The following is a 20,477-nucleotide window of genomic DNA, read 5'->3' as shown; positions in this document are numbered from 1 at the left end:
AATAAACCTTTGACCCCCCCCCCGATAGTTAATAAATCCATCAAAATCCGTCTTGTTTGAGCTTGCATGGACACGGACGCTCCAGACTTGTGTGAGAAAACAAGTTTTCGGAATGTCTCCTGGTCTGACAAACACACCTCTAGCTCGGACACCATCCACCGCAGATGCGGATGCGGAGGAAAGTGTCCGAGCTACAGCGGTGTGTCAGACCAGGAGACGTTCCGAAAACCTTTCTTTTCACGAAAACATCAGGAGCATTCGGGCCGTTGAGGCTACACACTAAATATGAGTTTCACAAACACTATGGTGTTCTCCGTTTCGCTCTACAACCCCCCGAAAGGGCAGAAAAATATATGTAAGTGAATAGGGCAATTCCACTATAAACTTTCTACTTTTAAACTCTGACAAAACAGAGATGCTTGTTCTAGGTCCCAAGAAACAAAGAGATCTTCTGTTGAATCTGACAATTAATCTTGGTTGTACAGTCGTCTCAAATAAAACTGAAGAACCTCTGTGTTAATCCGGACCCTGAGCTCTTTTGACGAACATATCAAGACTGTTTCAAGGACAGCTTTTTTCCCCAATCTACGTAACATTGCAAAAATCAGAAATTTCCTGTCCAAAAATGCTGAAAAATGTATCCATGCTTTTGTTACGTCAAGGTTAGACTACTGCAATGCTCTACTTTCCGGCTACCCAGATAAAGCACTACATAAACTTCAGTGTAAATATGGCTGCTAGAATCCTGACTAGAACCCCAAAATGTTATCATATTACTCCAGTGCTAGCCTCCCTACACTGGCTTCCTGTTAAGGTTTTACTGTTAACCTACAAAGCATTACATGGCCTTGCTCCTACCCATCTTTCCGATTTGGTCCTTCCGTACATAACTACACGTACGCTATGTTCACAAGACGCAGGCCTCCTAATTGTCCCTAGAATTTCGAAGAAAACAGCTGGAGGCAGGGCTTTCTCCTATCGAGCTCCATTTTTTATGGAATGGTCTGCCTACCCATGTCAGAGACGCAAACTCGGTCTCAACCTTTAAGTCTTTACTGAAGACTTCTCTTCAGTGGGTCATATGATTGAGTGCATTCTGGCCCAGGAGTGTGAAGGTGAACGTAAAGCCTCTGGAGAAACGAACCGCCCTTGCCGTCTCTGCCTGGCCGGTTCCCCTCTTTCCACTGGGATTCTCCGTCTCTAACCCTATTACAGGGGCTGAGCCACTGGCTTACTGGTGCTCTTTCATGCCGACCCTAGGAGGGGTGCGTCACTTGAGTGGGTTGAGTCACTGATGTGATCTTCCTGTCTGGGTTGGCGCCCCCCTTTTGGGTTGTGCCGTGGCGGAGATCTTTGTGGGCTATACTCGGCCTTGTCTCAGGATGGTAAGTTGGTGGTTGAAGATATCCCTCTAGTGGTGTGGGGGCTGTGCTTTGGAAAAGTGGGTGGGGTTATATCCTGCCTGTTTGGCCCCGTCTGGGGGTATCGGATGGGGCCACAGTGTCTCCTGACCCCTCCTGTCTCAGCCTCCAGTATTTATGCTGCAGTAGTTTGTGTCGGGGGCTAGGGTCAGTCTATTATATCTGGAGTACTTCTGTCTTATCCAGTGTCCTGTGTGAATTTAAGTATGCTCGCTCTAATTCTCTGAGGATCTGACCTCTAGGACCATGTCTCAGGACTACCTGGCATGATGCCTCCTTGCTGTCCCCAGTCCACTTGGCCTTGCTGCTGCTGCTCCGGTTGCAACTGTTCTGCCTGCGGCTATGGAACCCTGACCTGTTCACCGGACATGCTACCTGTCCCAGACCTGCTGTTTTCAACTCTAGAGACAGCAGGAGCGGTAGAGATACTCTCAATGATCGGCTATGAAAAGCCAACTGACATTGCTCCTGAGGTGCTGACTTGTTGCACCCTCAACTACTGTGATTATTATTTGACCATGCTGGTCATGTTCTGTTATAATCTCCACCCGGGCACAGCCATAATAGGAATGGCCACCAGTCAGCCTGGTTCCTCTAGGTTTCTTCCTAGGTTTTGGCCTTTCTAGGGAGTTTCCTAGCCACCGTGCTTCTACACCTGCATTGCTTGCTGTTTGGAGTTTTAGACTAGGTTTCTGTACAGCACTGAGATATCAGCTGATGTACGAAGGGCTATATAAACATATTTGAATATATGATTTGAATCAGTTATTCAATGCACTTCTATGGGCTAATAGTAGTAAGGCCAAATTCAATGTTTTATCAAATGTATAAAAAGTGTATTTTCATGGGTACTAAAATTCTAAATCAAAATAGCTAAATGACCCTTGGTATGACCAACTTAAAACAATTCCATACTTTGTTACATTTTAGTCATTTAGGAGACGCTCTTATCCAGAGCGACCTTACGAGCAATTTGGGTTAAGTGGCTTGCTCACGGGCACATAGATCTTTCACCTAGTCGTTTTGGGGATTTGAAACAGCGACCATTCGGTTACTGGCCCAATGCTCTTAAAATCGCTAGGCTACCTGCCACCCCTGTTAGCTTGATAGAAACCCAGTCCTGGGCACTTAGACTCTGGAGGGATACAATATGCATTTCTTTAGTAATAAAGACAGGTGCTGCTGATAATATGCCAATGTCACCGAGGCAAAGGACATGTACGCCACGTAGCGGATGCGGTCTACAAAAAGATTGGCTTGTCATACTATTTTTGTCCAGACAGCATCCGATACATGGGCTAAATATAGTAAGACAGAGGGGCGCTGTTTCGCTCGGATTCTTGTCTGCGAGATCGTTTCACCCACTTGCGAATTGAAGGAAAGTTGGTGGATGCACAGTGCACTGTTCAGATGCTGGAATTATTTTGAATCAACGTGCAAAGGTAACCTACTTTATTGAAGTGAATGTTAGACAAATTTGATGGCAGATTAAATCCCATAGACACATTTGTAAGAGGGGTGCGACTGGAGGGTCTCAGACTGGCCTCTGCCAAATCACTAAGTCTGGCCCTGCTCACTACTTCTAACAATGTCCCATGAGGATGTTCTGAATGTGTCAAAGAACATCCTGTGGTTTAAGATTCAGTTTCCCCCCTCTGTTCTATTGAGAAAGGGAGGATGATGGGGGGGGGGGGGGGGGTCCATATGGTTTTAGTCATAAGCCTCCAGCCAGGAGAGTGAACCAGTGAAATATCACTTGACAGCCACTGTCTCTGGTATGTGCTACCCTACAGTCATGCCTCTCCAGCCATTGTACTGTGATCCACAAGGACAAAAGGGGAAACAAATGGCATACAAGCTGCGACAAACTCATTATGCGTCATTAAAAAGGCAATGAACCAAGGTGTTAGTCGATAAGAGCCATCCTTTTGCTTTTCTGATTACCCTAAAGCTTGTACACCAGAGAGCTGTACAAGAAACTCAAAAATACAGGCACTCTGCATTAGTGATGGGGGGGGCTTTGACTCAAAGTAACTTTTTTATTTTGCTAGGTAGCTTTCGCTAGTGTTAGTTTGCTGTACCTGCATCCTATAGTTTGTTCTCAGTTTTATTTTGAACTAGTGAGGCAACATGATTTCAGCAACTTTTATTTCCATGAAGGATCAAAACACGTTCTCATGCTCTAGTCTCTCTGCAGCAGACAAAGAGTGAGCAATATGCTTGTAACAGCAAATCACAATAAAAAAAATCTAATCACAGTTTTGAATAGCAATACATATATAAAATCGTGAGAGTCGCAATATCTGCACCTAAGTATCACTATAATATTGTAACGTGAGGTCCCTGGCAATTCCCAGCCCTACTCTCCATAGGCCAAACAATATATTTTAGTAGCTAAATGGGGACAGCTATGACAGGTCCAGATGGTATGAAGCCTGCATGTTGCCAAAACACCTGGCCCTGCTGGAATGGTCTTCACTGGGCTCCTCACTGATGCGTTATGGACACAAACCTGTAAAGCCATCGTGGAGAATTTCACAAGAGTACTCTGCTTCATCCCTGTCAAATTAGAATGACCTGAGTTCAGTTCCTACCAGCGAGATTGATGAACATCTTTTTTTTAAAGAGCCAGAGACAGTCCACTTCAGACATTCTCTTATATTTGGGAAACGATACCCCCCTCAGACCTGGGGAGACTGAGCTGGTGGCTTCCTGGTTTAATGTGTAAATGTTGGAATGCAGAGAATGTTAGGGGGCACGGGGTGGATGCTCCGCAGAATAAAGAGTATTTCAGATGAGGCGCTGTCACGGCTGGTTTGAATTATTCACACGTCTCGGCTGGACCGGCCTTGCAGAATGTGGCGATCGTTTTTAAGAGCTCCTCTCTGCAGCCATTACGGTGACCTCAGCGCTGGTTATTCCTGGACCCTTCAGGGTGAAGCAGAACCACATTTCCAGAAACAGCAGGGATACTGCCAAGGTTCCAAATGGGTCAATACACACAAATGGGAAGTGTGTAAACAAACACACTGACTGGAAACAAGCAAATGGTTGTGTCCCAGGCTGCAAAGGTTCTCATTGACATTGACCCTCTCACAGACCTTCACATATACACAAACATCTTGGCTGTATGCTCATACTAGGACTGGCGGTCTTGGAATTTGAGGTTATGGTAATTGGCCAGGCGAATGTACACAGGCTGGTAGGCCAAAAAAAGGGGAGGTCACAATTGTTTGTACACATGGATATGCTTCTTAACAACAACCTATTTGAAACAAGCCATTACACTTTGTTAGTCTCATGACATTATTATACATGTTATTACTTATAAATATTAAATCAACAAATTAAGAATTGCCAGATTGAGGGCATCGGTCGCATTTTGTACTGAAAGAGATTTGCCTACCTTGCCCTTGTCTGTTGGCTTTTCTGCAGATGATTATTTTTAAAAATAAAGAGCCTCTTGATGCACAAACCAAATGAGTTTTCACCCACTTTTCCCAAAATATTTGCAAAGTGTCCCAAACCCTGCAGCTATGGTCATTCAATGTCAGTGGAATATGTTCAACGAGAGGACACCGTAATGAGAAGGTAACCAAAGCTAATGAAAAACAGGCCTTTTACCAGAATAAATACAGACAGGCTACTTTAGAACATTTTCTGAGAGGACATAGGCCTAGAGAGAATCAGCACGCACACGCGCGTAATCAAAGCCACCAGCGTATATCAAGCAAATATTTCTCCTTTCCTTAACTTGTTTGGTGTAGGGGGCAGCATTTTCACTTTTGGATAAATAGCGTGCCCAAACTGAACTGCCTCCTACTCTGTCCCAGATCCTAATATATGCATATTATTATTAGTATTGGATAGAAAATACTGAAGTTTATAAAAAAACTGTTTGAATCATGACTGTATAACATAACTTATTTATCAGGCGAAACCCCGAGAACAAACCAAACAAACCAAAGTCTTTTCAGTATGTTTATGGGGAAACCAGAATTCTAAATCGACTTTCCTGCAGTTCCTACCGCTTCCACTGGATGTCACCAGTTTGTAGAAATTGGGCGAGGTTTTTCCTTTGTGTAATGAAGTACCATAGCTCATAACGAACGTCACTTCATGTGTACCTTTTGATAGAGGCGCGTAACCAGAAAAGTAGCGTCAGTTTGTTTTGCTCCTGTATTGAACACAGATCATCCAGTCTTCAATTTGATCGATTATATATATGATGTTTAGAAATACCTAAAGTTGTATTACAAAAGTAGTTTGAAATGTTTAGGCAAAGTTTACAGGTAACCTTTGAGATATTTTGTAGCGATGCTGCGTAAGTTGGAAGCGGTGTTTTTCTGGATCAAACACACCAAATAAATGGACATTTTGGATATGCCGACGGAATTAATCGAACAAAAAGGACCATTTGTGATGTTTATGGGACATATAGGAGTGCCAACAAAAGAAGCTCGTCAAAGGTAAGGCATGATTGATATTTTATTTCTGCGTTTTGTGTCGCGCCTGCAGGGTTAAAATATGCTACCATCATTGTTTACTGTTGTGCTATCATCAGATAATAGCATCTTATGCTTTCTCCTGAAAAGCCTTTTTGAAATCTGACATGTAGGCTGGATTCACAACAAGTGTAGCTTTAATTTGCTATCTTGCATGTGTAATTTAATGAAAGTGTGATGTATTTTTAATTTGGAGCTCTGCATTTTCTCTGGCTTTTAGCCATGTGGGACGCCAGCGTCCCGCCTACTCCAGAGTGGTTAAAACGTATTCAAAAACCTAGGCCTATCTTAGGCTTTCCGAAAGTGGGCTGTACCATAATGAATTGACAATGAAAGTATGGAGGGGAGAGATATGCTGCAGTTACTAAGATGAAACTGAAATCATTCAAATAGCGTCACTAATAGTGTATGCCGATTATTGAGGGGGAGAGATGTTTATTTTTGACTCTGAGGAACTATAAATTTGAATGGATGTTTAAAAATGTTTCGATTAAAAACATATTTTATACTTACTTGTTCAGACGTGTGCACTCCGCCAACATTAACAGGACAGAGAAACCAGACACAACATGCTCATATGGAACATGTAAATGGCATGAAATAAAACAAAACTTGTTTCTCACAAGTGTAGCAGGTTGTCCACTCAGAGGATGAGAATTTTAAAATGACAAATTAATACATGCATTAACAGAAATGCATGTAACCAAATGGTTGGCTACCACATGGGAATTCATTAAAGTGGATTGCGGGTGACACTTTAGCCTAGGCTACTATTCTACTTTGCGGGGATAGGAGGGTGGCAATTGTGTTGGTCTAGTGTAGGGAAGCATTCCAGCCAGGACCAGGCCTGATTAGACAGAATTTAAGAAAATATTCCATATCAAATTACACCATGCCAGGTTGGAGAGGATTGGAGCATTGTCCAGTTGACACAACATAAGTGCATTAAAAGCATCGGAGCCAGAATAAAACTGTCGACTGCTGTTGAGAAATTAGTAGCGAGACGCATCCAACCTTTTTAAAAATACCTATTTATTTATTAGTAAGCAATGAAAACATGCATTGTATGAAAGCCCACACAAACAAGGTTTTTACTGAAGTGTCATAGACTATAGAGTGCTATAGGTTAAGGAGATAAAGGTCTGTTTCCAAGGGGACCAGTGGAGTTGGCCCAAAGTGGTGTTAGATTTCCCTATCATATGAACACCCTGTGGAGGTGAACCACACATGGTCATACGAACTCTTCAGGAGAAAACTAGGAAGGGGCATCAGTTTACACCATAGATTTGGTTGGTTTATACAGACATGTTAGTCTGTTCAAGCACAAGACCTGGCACCAAAGTCATCCTGTATCCTTGAACAGCATGGTTTTAGTGTGGTGCTCTATGTACTGTACATCTAACCTTGACTGGAACTTGTTGGCAACATTTGAGGTGATGTGGAATACATTTAAGTTACAATTACCCTTCAGAATGCCAATAAAATAGATGTTTTTCACCACACTGGTGAGCTCTCCACAACTAACAATTTAGGTGGCCACGGTTCATGATCAAAATTCCATTTAAAACTGCGGACATAAGCAGCCAGGCACTGGTTCTGCCTAACTGATGAAAAAAGGGGCATGCACGTGTGAGTGATGTCACCTCCATCAATTGAGGCCAAAGGAGCAGAATGCCATTGCAATGCTAAACTCACATCTGCCCAACAAATGCACAGAGGGAGCGAGGGAGAGAGAGTGAGAGAGAGAGAGGGTTGAGCAGAGAGAAAGGGGTTTTACTGCAGTAAGCATCCAGCTGGTATCGATTACATGAATCATTTATATCAGAAGATCAGCTTAATTGGAACATGGGGGACAGCAATACTACTACCCCCCCAACATGGGGGACAGAAATATGACCAAAACACCTTATGTAACATGATAAACTCAGACCTAACAATACAAATTATGCTATACATTATTCTATATATAGTCTACAAAAGACAACTCAGACAGTGACAGAAGCTTATCCATGGGGATAAGAGAAAAGCAGGATATATGGACATGTGGCACAACAACAAGACCGCCATTATCATGAACAAAATACCTACGACAATGCCAACAGACGAAGAGCCGGAGGACCCATATTGTGGTGCTGCAGTCCACCACCTCCTGCATATTTAAGAGGAAGGTGAATTATTTAATTAAGTGGAACACTAGCATATTGGCCTGGAAAACATGGAACCCCAAAAACAAGTCTGCAGCTACTGGGTGGCAAGAGTAGAACATCTCAGCAGGGAAAGTATTCAGGCCCTTTCACTTTTTGCACATTGTTACGTTACAGGCTTATACTAAAACTGATTAAATAAATGTTAATCTACACACAACACCCCATGATGACAAAGTGAAAACAAGTGTAGAAATGTTTGAATTTATAAAAAGTCAAACTGAAATACCTTATTTACAGTTGAAGTTGGAAGTTTACATGCACCTTAGCAAAATACATTTAAAAATCAACTTTACAATTCCTGACATTTTATCCTAGTAAAAATTCCCTGTCTTCAGTCAGTTAGGATCACCACTTTATTTTAAAGGAAGTGAAATGTCAGAATAGTAGAGAAGGATTCATTTCAGATTTGATTTCTTTCATCATATTCCCAGTGGTTCAGAAGTTTACATTCACTCAATTAGTATTTGGTAGCATTGTCTTTAAGTTGTTTAACTGGGTCAAACGTTTCAGGTAGCCTTACACAAGCTTCCCACAGTAAGTTCGGTGAATTTTGGCCCATTCCTCCTGACAGAGCTGGTGTAACTGAGTGAGGTTTGTAGGCCTCCTTGCTCGTGCACGCTTTTTCAGTTCTGCCCACAAATTGTCTATAGGATTGAGATCAGGGCTTTGTGATGGCCACTCCAATACATTGACTTTGTTGTCCTTAAGCCATTTTGGAAGTATGCTTGGGGTCATTGTCCATTTGGAAGACCTATTTGCAACCAAGCTTTAACTTCCTGACTGTCTTGAGATATTGCTTCAATATATCTACATAATGTTCCAGCCTCATGATACCATCTATTTTGTGAAGTGCACCAGTCCCTCCTGCAGCGTCGCACACCCACAACATGATGCTGCCACCCCCGTGCTTCACAGTTGGGATGGTCATCTTCAGCTTGCAAGCCTCCTTTTCCTCCAAACATAATGGTCATTATGGCCAAACAGTTCAATCTTTGTTGTTTCATCAGACCAGAGGACATTCTCCAAAAAGTACGATTGTTGTCCCCATGTGCAGTTGCAAACCGTAGTCTGGCTTTTTTAATGGCGGTTTTGGAGCAGTGGCTTCCTCCTTGCTGAGCGTCCTTTCAGGTCATGTCGATATAGGACTTGTTTTACTGTGGATATAGATACATTTGTACCTGTTTCCTCCAGCATCTTCACAAGGTCCTTTGTTGTTGTTCTGGGATTGATCTGCACTTTTCACACCAAAGTATGTTCATCTCTAGGAGACAGAACGAGTCTCCTTCCTGAGCGGTATGATGGTTGCGTGGTCCCATGGTGTTTAAACTTGCTTACTATTGTTTGTACAGATGAACGTGGTACCTTCAGTCATTTGGAAATTCCTCCCAAGGATGAACCAGACTTGTGGAAGAGGTCCTGGCTGATTTATTTGGATTTCCCTGTGATGTCAAGCTAAAAGAGGCACAGAGTTTGAAGGTAGGTCTTGAAATACATCCACAGGTACAATGAACTCAAATGATGTCAATTAGCCTAACAGAAGCTTCTAAAGCCATGACATCATTTTCTGGAATTTTCCAAGCTGCTTAAAGGCAGTCAATTTAGCCCCACTGGATTTGTGACATTATTTCACTGTCTAAACAATTGTTGGAAAAATGACTTGTCATGTACAAAGTAAATATACTAAGACACTTGCCAAAACTATAGTTTGTTAACATGACATTTGTGGAGTGGTTGAAAAACACGTATTAAATGACTCCAACCTACGTGTACGTAAACCTCCGACTTCGACTGTACATAAGTATTCGGATCCTTTGCCATGAGACTTGAAATTGAGCTCCGGTGCATCCGGTTTCAATTGATCATCCTTGAGAATGTCCTACAACTTGATTGTACCACACCTGCCATTAATTAAATGAATTGGACATGATTTAGAAACGCACACACCTGTCTATGTCAGGTCCCACAGTTGCCAGTGCATGTCAGAGCAAATACCAAGTCATGAGGTAGAAGGACTTGGTCCTAGAGCGTCGAGGCATAGATCTTGGGAAGGGTACTAAAATGTAAAAGGCACGACAAGCCTGGTTGGAGTTTGCCAAAAGGCACCCAAAGGACTCTCAGATCGTGAGAAACAAGATTCTCTGGTCTGATGAAACCAAGATTGAACTCATTGGCCGGAATGCCAAGTCTGGAGGAAACCTTGCACCATCTCTACGGTGAAGCATAATGCTGTGGGGATGTTTTTCAGCGGCAGGGACTGGTAGACTAGTCAGGATCGAGGGAAAGATGAACAGCGCAAATTACAGAGAGATCCTTGATGAAAAGCGCTCTGGAGCAGGTTAGGACCTCGGACTGGGGCAAAGGTTCACCTTCCAACAGGACAACGACCCCAATCACACAGCCAAGACAACGCAGGAGTGGCTTCAAGACAAGTCTCTGAATGTCCTTGAGTGGCCCAGCCAGAGTCTGGACTTGAACCTGATCAAAACTCTGGAGAGACCTGAAAATAACTGCAACAATGCTCCCCATCCAACCTGACAGAACTTGAGGGTCTGCAGAGAAGAATGGGAGATACAGATCTGCAGAGCTTGTAGCGTCATCCCAAGACTCGAGGCTGTAATCGCTGCCAAAGGTGCTTCAAAGTACTGAGTAAAGGATCTGAATACTTATGTAAATGTAATATTTCCCTTTTTTGCGTAGTAATTATGGGGTATTGTGTGTAGATTATCACATTTTAGTGTATGACTAAAGTAATAAAATGGAAAAAGTATAGGTCTGAATACTTTCCAAAGGCACTGTATACTGTAGGGAGGTACAGTAAGTGGACTCTTCAAAGTCTGGGTGAGCCAAAATTCTGGTTAGCATTAAGAGATAAGGGTATATTGGAACCACAACAGTGCCACATAGGTCCTAGGACAGGAAGATATGGCTTTACAATTGCCATTTTAGCTACAACGCTTCATCTGTGTGTAATTTATCTCCAACACAGGGCTTTGGCCACTTCCTGTATGATATATATATTTTCTTTACATCACAGATCAGATTCGGTTCAAGTTCTCGATCTGAGTTAATCCTCATTTTACGTAATTAATTATTCATCCCCAACGGCTATTCTGTAACTCTGTGTCCACCAATCCTCAAAGAAGCAGTGGTCACACTCACCACAATGACAGAGTAACAATCACAATAAACAAGCAGGAATACAGCTTACTCCTATATCGCACAGCAACTTCATCAGATTGGTTCAACAGTAGCCAAAGGATAGCAGTAGTCCAGCCTGACACCGTGATAAAGTAGTATACTGTATATCTGACATTTGTAACCCATTTATGGAATAGAAGCAGCTTGTGATGTGCCAGTTGGAGCCTGTGCTGTCCCCTAGTGTTTAGTATGTCTATGACCAGACAGTAAGATTGGAAGAGGGGACAGAGTTGCTTTTCACACTACTGAGTAGAACCTTACTGAGCCGAGCCAATCTGTGCTAAATTTATCTGGTTATGCATTCACAGTAGTTGCTGGAACAGTGCTGGAAAGGACAATGTAAACAGTATATCCATGTGTAAGATGGTCCCCGGATCCAGTAGTGTTGTAGTTCTGGTTCCTACCTGCCAGGGCCTTGATGCGGGAGCGTTCAAACAGCCTGGCCGAGCTGTTCTCGTTGTCCCACTCGTCAACATCCCAGCGGTTGTTGACTGTGTCGCTACTATACTGCTGCTGCTGGATCTCCATGTGGTCGAAATCGGCGGCTACGGACGTCATCCTGACCCTTCAACTGTCACACATCGGCCGCTTCACATGAAGCCCTGTGGACAGAGGACATGACGTGTTTAGGAAAATTCAGATGTTTGATGGTTTTACATAAAATCAGTCAATGGTGTGTTAAGACAAGCATATGTACATAGCTTTTCCACTACATCCTAACATTGGTCTTTAATCTCAACACCTTAAAGTAGATTGTAAGTTTCAATGCTGATATGGCTTTGGTTATAGAGATTCTTACTAAGAGATTAAGTCATCTCCCCCTAATGTTTCAGACAAGTTGTGTGAATTTGTAAAGCTTGTTTGTAGTACCACCTCCTGGTGATTAAATGTTACTACTCCTACATTGTTAAAAAGCTTAATTCTACATTGTTGGTAAATGGAACAAACTGAGTGGGCTCCTTAAACTCAATGAGCTGGCTTTCAGAGCACCTATAAAACAGAAAGTTAGACAAATGTCTTACAATCTGTCCAACACCAAATACAAAAATATATGTTTTATTGTAGGACCACCCATATCACAGCATTTTCTAAACTTTCCTGGTAAACTACAAATCTCAGCAACATAACATTTCACACAGATCAAAGCAGAGTATGACTAATTACAACACAAAAACATACAATTGCAAATAGTATACACACCAAATCTAAAAGCCTCCACTCTAGTAGGCAGTACCCACCACCATCAGTAAGCTCCACCAAAAAATATGCTCATTGCAGTCTCAGCAGTCTTCCCCACTCCCAATTCTAGGCCCTGTGCTCTGCTACAGTCACAGTCATTCACCAGACTGGGACAGGCCAGTGTTAGCCTGATGAGCTCAGCAAATCCCTCCAGAAGTGAAGTCCATCTGAACACCAACAGTCAGCAAGCACTGGACAATGGTGCTCTGACTAATGTCTACTGTCTGAGGGGCAGCAGAGTTGTAGTCATAAGAGAAACACACATGGCTAAAACATGCATGCTGCGCAAATTATAAACACATCTTCACGTCGACGTTGGCCTTATATACGTTTTTGCCTTTTATTATTTCATGTAAATATCAGCCCTTATCACAGAGGCATGGCATAGTAATTGTTTTTCACTATCCATGTGCAGATGTGCCACAGAACAGTGTGAAGTGGGGACAAGATGGAGAGAGTTGTGCTGTACCACCCACCTCTTTGCTTAACAACCACTAAAACTAGACAGTTGCTAGGCTAAAAATACACTGCCTCTGGGATAGTGTGCTGCTGAAGTGGGTTAACACAGACTGTGCAACCGTGTAGAAGATACAGTTGAAGTCAGAAGTTCACATACACTTACGTTGAGTCTTTAAAACTAATTTTGCAAACACTCCAAATTTCTTGTTAAACTGTAGTTTTGGCAAGTCGGTTATGACCTCTACTTTGTGCATGACAAGTATTTTTTCACATCTCACTGTATCGCAATTCCAGTGGGTCAGAAGTTTACATACTCTAAGTAGACTGCCTTTAAACAGCTTGGAAAATTCCAGAAAATATCATGGCTTGGCTTTAGAAGCTTCTGTTAGGCAAATTAACATTTGAGTCAATTGGAGGTGTACCTGTGGATGTATTTCAAGGCCTACCTTCAAATTCAGTGCCTCTTTGCTTGACATTATGGGAAAATCAAAAGAAAATCAGCCAAGAAAAAAAAAAATATTGTAGACCTCCACATCCTTAGGAGCAATTTCCAAATGCCTGAAGATACCACATTCATTGGTACAAACAATAGTACGCAAGTATAAACACCATGGGACCACACAGCCGTCATACCACTCAGGAAGGAGATGTGTTCTGTCCCCTAGTGATAAAAGTGCAAATCAATCCCAGAACAGCAATGGACCTTGGGAAGATGCTGGAGGAAAGAGGTAAAAAGTATACTGTATATCCACAGTAAAACAAGTCCTATATCGACATAACCTGAAAGGTCGCTCAGCAAGGAAGAAGCCACTGCTCCAAAACCCCCATAAAAAAGCCAGACTACGGTTTGCAACTGCACACAGGGACAACGGTCATACTTTTTGGAGAAATGTCCTCTGGTCTGATGAAACAAAAATAGAACTATTTGGCCATAATGACCATCGTTATGTTTGGAGGAAAAGGGAAGAGGCTTGCAAGCCAAAGATTACCATCCCAACCGTGAAGCACAGGGGTGGCAGCATCATGTTGTGGGGGTGCTTTGCTGCAGGAGGGACTGGTGCACTTCAAAATAGATGGCATCATGATGGAACATTATGTGGATATATTGAAGCAACATCTCAAGACAGTCAGGAAGTTAAATCTTGGTCTCAAATGAGTCTTCCAAATGGACCATGACCCAAAGCAGACTTCCAAAATTGTGGCTAAATGGCTTAAGGACAACAAAGTCAAGGTATTGGATCACAAAGCCCTGACCTCAATCCCATAGAAGATGTGGGTAGAACTGAAAAAAAGTGTGAGCAAGGAGGCCTACAAACCTGACTCAGTTACGACAGCTCTGTCAGGAGGAATGGGCCAAAATTGACCCAACTTGTGGAAGGCTACCTGAACCGTTTGACCCAAGTTAAACAATTTAAAGGCAATGCTACCAAATACTAATTGAGTGCATGTAAACTTCTGACCCACTGGGAATGTGATGAAAGAAATAAAGCTGAAATAAATCATACTCTCTATTATTCTAACATTTCACTTTCTTAAAATAAAGTGGTGATACTGACCTAAAACAGGGAATTTTTACTCATAATTAAATGTCAGGAATTGTATTTGTCTAAGGTGTACGTAAACCACACACAAAATTGTCAGGACATGGGGAGGAGACTGCATGGTGATGACCAGCAGTGGTAGAAGAGATTAACACCAAGACTTTAAGGACAACACAGCAGAAAGTTATCTAGTGGTGAAAACAGCACACTGCAAGTGATGCTGGACATCAACACCTGCTGGACATCAACACCTGTCTACAGTACATAACAAAGACCAGAGGGACCAACCACTATTGATGGTTGAGAGCTATTGAACCGGATTTTACAAGCCATGTTGTTCAAGCCTCGCAAAGCCATCTGATCCCGCTGCACAGGGCAATGTTTAACGTAAGCTCGTGGGATCAGGCCACTTTGAAGCTTGAGTGATTGCGTGAGTGTTTATAATATAATAATATTATATTATAATGAGTTTGGCTCAGAAGTATTATGGCTGGATACTACATTTTAATGCAACAAGTAAGGTGTTGGTCCTATTTTTCATGAACTAAAAAAAAAGATCCCAAAAATGTTTCACGCACAAAAAGCTTATTTTCTCAAATTTTGTGCACAAATTTGCTTACATCCTTGTTGGTGAGCATTTCTCATTTTCCAAGAGAATCCATCCACCTGATAGGTGTGAAATGTCAAGATGTCAATGTGAACAGAGCGCCCCATGGTGGTGGTGAGGTTATGGTATGAACAGGTATAAGCTACGGAAAATGAACATAATAGCATTTTATCGATGGCAATTTGAATGCACAGAGATGCACGAGATCCTGAGGCCCATTGTCGTATCATTCATCCGATGCAGTCACCTCATGTTTCAGCATGATGATGCACAGCCCCATATCACAAGGATCTGTACACAATTCCTCCAAGGGGAAAATGACCCAGTTCTTCCATGGCCTGCATACTCAGACATCCTTCTCACCCAATGCCTTTAAAGTGAATCGGGTCACATTGTAGTTCTTAACATGGACATATTGTGAGTTTGTTGCCATATAGCCAATTGTCTAAGGTGACCATCATTATTGTTATTTTTTGATCAGGTTTGGGATGCTCTGGGTCTACGTGTACAACTGATGGGAACTGGAACACACAATATCCAACCACTTCACACAGCTATTGAAGGGGAGTGGGACAACATTCCACAGGCCACAATCAACTCTATATAAAGGAGATGTGTCGAGCTACATGAGGCAAATGGTGGTCACAACAGATAGACTTGTTTTCTGATCCACGCTCCAACCTTTTCTTGGGATCTGTGACCAACTGATTCCTAGTCATTTGAAATCCATAGATTAGGGCCTAAGCAATTTATAAATTGACTGATTTCCTTGTATCTACTATAACTCTTAAAATCTTTGAAATTGTTGCATTTATATTTGTCCAGTATAAAATCCTAAACCTGCTTCATAAAAGTAGCTCAGTCCCACCACATCCTCCCACCATCAAATCTAGATGTGGGATGTATACGCACGTAGGGCAGTAGATAGAGCTACAGGTCTAAAATATATATTTTTTTAGCCTGTGGTGGTGGAGGGTGAAAACCTCACAAAAAGGAGAGGCTAGAGGAGACGAGATTGCAATAAAGTTGTGTCCTCTCAATACCAGTCTATTGCGGACCTTCAACACATTGTACCTCAGCATGTCCATCCATCCATCTAGCTCTCGGGTCATTCCATTACAGACTACACTGACAAGTCTGAGGATGTATTCATTATCCATGACAGTGCACTGCACACAGACACTGATGGTACAGACACGCAGAGACCTCGTACACAAAAACAAACTGAAACATTACATCCTTTAAAAATCAGGGTTAAGCCTTACAAACTGCTGGCTAATTGGGATTAATGTAATAATTTCCCTCTGAGCACAGGCTCAAAATGAGGACATCAGGGGTGAAATAGACTGATTTGCAGGCTGGCACATCAATAGCAGAGGTCAACATTGTGTCAATATAAGCCTGGAATGTAGAAATCTGGCATGGAATGCTCTTAAAACCTGGGGGGAATGTAAATAGATGATTGCCTCATTAGACTGATTAGCATTTTGTAATGGTTTACATTGACCCCAATGCTATTTAAGAAAAACTGCATGTGTGGCCAAACAGATCTGTCATCTTAAAGTCATTGTTAACAGCTTATGCATAGTATAATTTTATTTCAACTCACCGTCTTCGTGGCTACAACAGCCTTCCAGCCGCAATGAGTCAATACTTTTTATTAGTTATTGCTATGCATAAGCCATAAACAATGAAGGCTTTGAAATGTTGTCACTGCACGAGTGACTTGATTACTTTCAATTATTTTGATTTGTCCTTCTCCCTCATGCGCAATGTTTTTATCCAGCACTTTATAATACTTGTGTTTAGTTTCCTCTCGCTCTCTCTAGTCTCCTAAATAGAAACATTTCAGTGACTGTATTGAAAAGGGCCTTTATCAAGATCGTACTAAAGATCTCCATGGATACCAAACAGCAAGAGCCTTTGCTGCAAACTGAAATGGCACTGTTCCTTCTCGGCCTACTCCACAAGGCTGCCAAGCATAACAAGCAAGTCCGAAACATGACCATTTACTTGATCAAGAGAAAACACAACCATGAGTTCACAGGAATAGAAAACCATTGAAGGGTTAAAAATAAAACATTTCAGTCAAAGGGTTTTTGTCAAATATGCAAAAAAAAAAACAGCAGCTGTGTAGTTTTATACTAGATTACCTACATTCACTATAAATGTGTAAATATCGTATTGCTACAGCTTGAACCTGTGAAAACAAGAGTTCTATACCATGAAGAGGTCGTGTTTGCTGTTTCCGGAATGTCGCCAGTTGCTTTTTTCTGTTGAACCCAATAGAGGCTCTGACACCTCGCTCACTGCAACCTCTTGCATCATCCACAGAGTCAACTTCACTTAAACTTCAGTATTCCAGATGGTCTACAAAAGCCAGGCACAGGATCGTATTCAGCACCCACACAACCTGCACTTTGCCTTGGCATACATTATTCCCTACCCTGAGGGACACAGCTGGACGGATCATTCACTACGCCCACATGCAAATCGGCACTGTACACGCAATTTGACTTTAGGTTATCACAGCTCTACTTACTCACGTGGATACATGTCGCATTTTCATATTCACGCACATAGGATTGAGTTGTTGGGTTATTTAATCATTCTCCCCCATTCATAGGGGAGACACCACGTGTGAAAATTAATATTTAGAAAGAAGCTTAAGCAAATAAATTCATAAGCACATCTCCCACACATTTTTTTAAAATGGTACACTCCAAGCTGTGGATCATACAACCAATTAAGCCTCACTCCCTGGCTCTACATAGTTAGTACAGTAAAACACTGACTATGATGGGTATTTGTGGGATGTGGGAAATGTGTGCAATTCGCTCTGGCACAATCTGGTCAAACGAGATTTCCCTATTCATTGTGTACAGAGCTTTTCAGAAGGATACAGTGTGTGGTTATACTGTAGCTACAGCATCTGGGCCATGTTGAACGGCCGGTGAGTTTCAGTCCATGTTGCTTGGATAAAGACCGTCCCCATCGACCAAGGTACACAAACACTTTGAAGTGACAGTCTCTGGAACAGAGTTTCAATATTCTTAGCGCAGCGTGCTATCCCTTCACTTCATGGTGTAAGAAACAGGGAATTGCTCAAGTAATTCATGTGGACACATCATTCAGACTTGAGGCCAGAAAGACTGTGGCAGAGGCCAAATCCTCGACTACTCCATCCAAGCTATAAGCCACGCCTGTACTCTTAAGGTGACGCCTACACCAGTGCCCAGATAAGGGAGGCTAACTTCAGGACATTACCTATTCTGGTAAAGTTCCAGGATCCACTGTGGAATGCCTAGTTGAATTATTTAAAATCTATCCAGACCATAAACAGGCATCCTTTGATAATAATGTACACCACATAAGGACAGGTCAAACTAGTGACCTTATGGCCACAATACCATCTGGGATATAGGACTATATTAATAAGGAGAAATACACCAGACCGTGATGAGAACACCACACGGAGATCACTAAAAGATCAAACATTGGTTACAAGATCTTTGTGGTTTTCCCTGTCAACATTCCAGCCTGGTTATTAGGTTATCCAAGAAATTGACAGCTAATTAAGTGGTTGTAACATTGTTGTTTGTGTGTGATAAAGTTAATACATGCCTGTTTTTATCAGAGGCTTCTGTAGGCACAATAACAGAGGAATTCACCAAGGAATAACAGTCACTTATAGATACTGTAGCTATAAGCAAGATGGAGATTAGAAAATAACATTATCTAAACATGTTCACATAGCATGTTAATGTTATATACAGTTTACATAAGAAAACCTGACAGCAGAGCAATGTGGAAACATTTACGAGCCAATAAACATGTCAAACTATGAACTCAGAGGACACTCATCCTCACGATTCTTAACAGGCATCACAGCCACTAAGAGTGATTAGGAATTCTGAACAGGCACTTGTCGAGTTGCCCAGGCCAGTTCTTCAGTGACCTAGCATGGCTCTCCATGGTGATTATTCACTCTCCACAGCTCCTATGGTGCTGGCATCAGGGCCAGATAACAACCTCCCTTTGTAGCCCCGCAGAGATAAACCACAGCCCGGCTGGAATCAAGTCAGCCATTCACTGGCTTCCGGACTGCAATGTCATGTGTCTCGTAAAAGAATGTCACAGACACAACGCAGTGACTGTCCCAGCCAGAGAGGAGGAGGGCGAGGGGTGTGCCTTTGGAAACTAAGAGGTAATCCTAAATACATGCAACAGTCAATAAGAGGAAGTGCACTCCTCTCAATAGTTCCAGGGACCAATCATTGAGAGTGCATTGTGCAGTATTTTCAGTCTGAAGATGACATTGACCAGACAAACTCTGCTGCAGTATTTTCAGTCTGAAGATGACATTGACCAGACGAACTCTGCTGCAGTATTTTCAGTCTGAAGATGCCATTGACCAGACGAACTCTGCTGCAGTATTTTCAGTCTGAAGATGCCATTGACCAGACGAACTCTGCTGCAGTATTTTCAGTCTGAAGATGCCATTGACCAGACGAACTCTGCTGCAGTATTTTCAGTCTGAAGATGCCATTGACCAGACGAACTCTGCTGCAGTATTTTCAGTCTGAAGATGCCATTGACCAGACGAACTCTGCTGCAGTATTCGCCGGCGGTAACAAACTAAATCTAGCCTTTCTACAATGTTATCAAACTGCACAACCCAGTCCTCATGAAATACCTTCAGTCATTCCCTCTGATAGTAAACGGAGACAGTTTCCCACTCACCTCCCTCCACCACTCTTCATATGAGGATTCCAACAGAGTGCAATGATGGCCACAGTGGGACCAGTGGAATGGAGGGAGTCGCACATCATCACCTCATTAGACCGAGGGCCTCGAGGAGCTTACAGAGCCGTGTCTAATGATTTAGTGGTGGATGGGATGCGTGTTGAAGCTGTGATAAACCTACTCAAGGGAGTTTTCTGGCATGCCAAATATGAAGAGTGGGTCTGCGTTTTCAAATGGCTGGGTATGTGCATACGTACGTACTTCAAAGGCTGGTGCCCAGATTATGTCTTCGGTCTGCCTGCCAAATTGACACTCAGCCCAGAGAAGCCTCTTAACAAACAACGGCTCCGGTCTTACTGATGTAAGCGGAAGGGAGATTGCCTGGCGACGGCTCAGCCAATCACATGAACCCAAAGTGTTTTAACATTAATAAAATACACTGTTCAATGCGAATCAGATGAGCGCACAGAGATTATTCAGTTGTGCCGGTCTCCATCACGTTCATGCATGCTCAGTTCAGATGGCCTCCACTGAGCAGTCGAGGCCAACAGCAC

At 42.5% G+C, this 20,477-nt stretch overlaps 1 protein-coding gene across 1 annotated transcript in view; it reads right to left on the bottom strand.

Moving 5' to 3' along the window:
• Positions 1–20,477, bottom strand: part of LOC124041168 (spectrin beta chain, non-erythrocytic 1-like) — a 126,234-nt gene that overhangs the window by 84,085 nt on the left and 21,672 nt on the right. Inside the window, exon 2 of the mRNA XM_046358418.1 lies at positions 11,736–11,933. Within this exon, the coding sequence (XP_046214374.1) occupies positions 11,736–11,889 (154 nt within the window). The 5' untranslated portion in view covers positions 11,890–11,933. The remainder of the gene's footprint in view (positions 1–11,735; positions 11,934–20,477) is intronic.

This window comes from Oncorhynchus gorbuscha, linkage group LG08 (assembly GCF_021184085.1).
Source record: "Oncorhynchus gorbuscha isolate QuinsamMale2020 ecotype Even-year linkage group LG08, OgorEven_v1.0, whole genome shotgun sequence".
In the NCBI taxonomy this organism is placed as follows: Eukaryota; Metazoa; Chordata; class Actinopteri; order Salmoniformes; family Salmonidae; genus Oncorhynchus; species Oncorhynchus gorbuscha.
The sequence above is the reverse complement of the archived record's forward strand: the minus strand, read 5'-3'. Positions and strand labels throughout refer to the sequence as shown.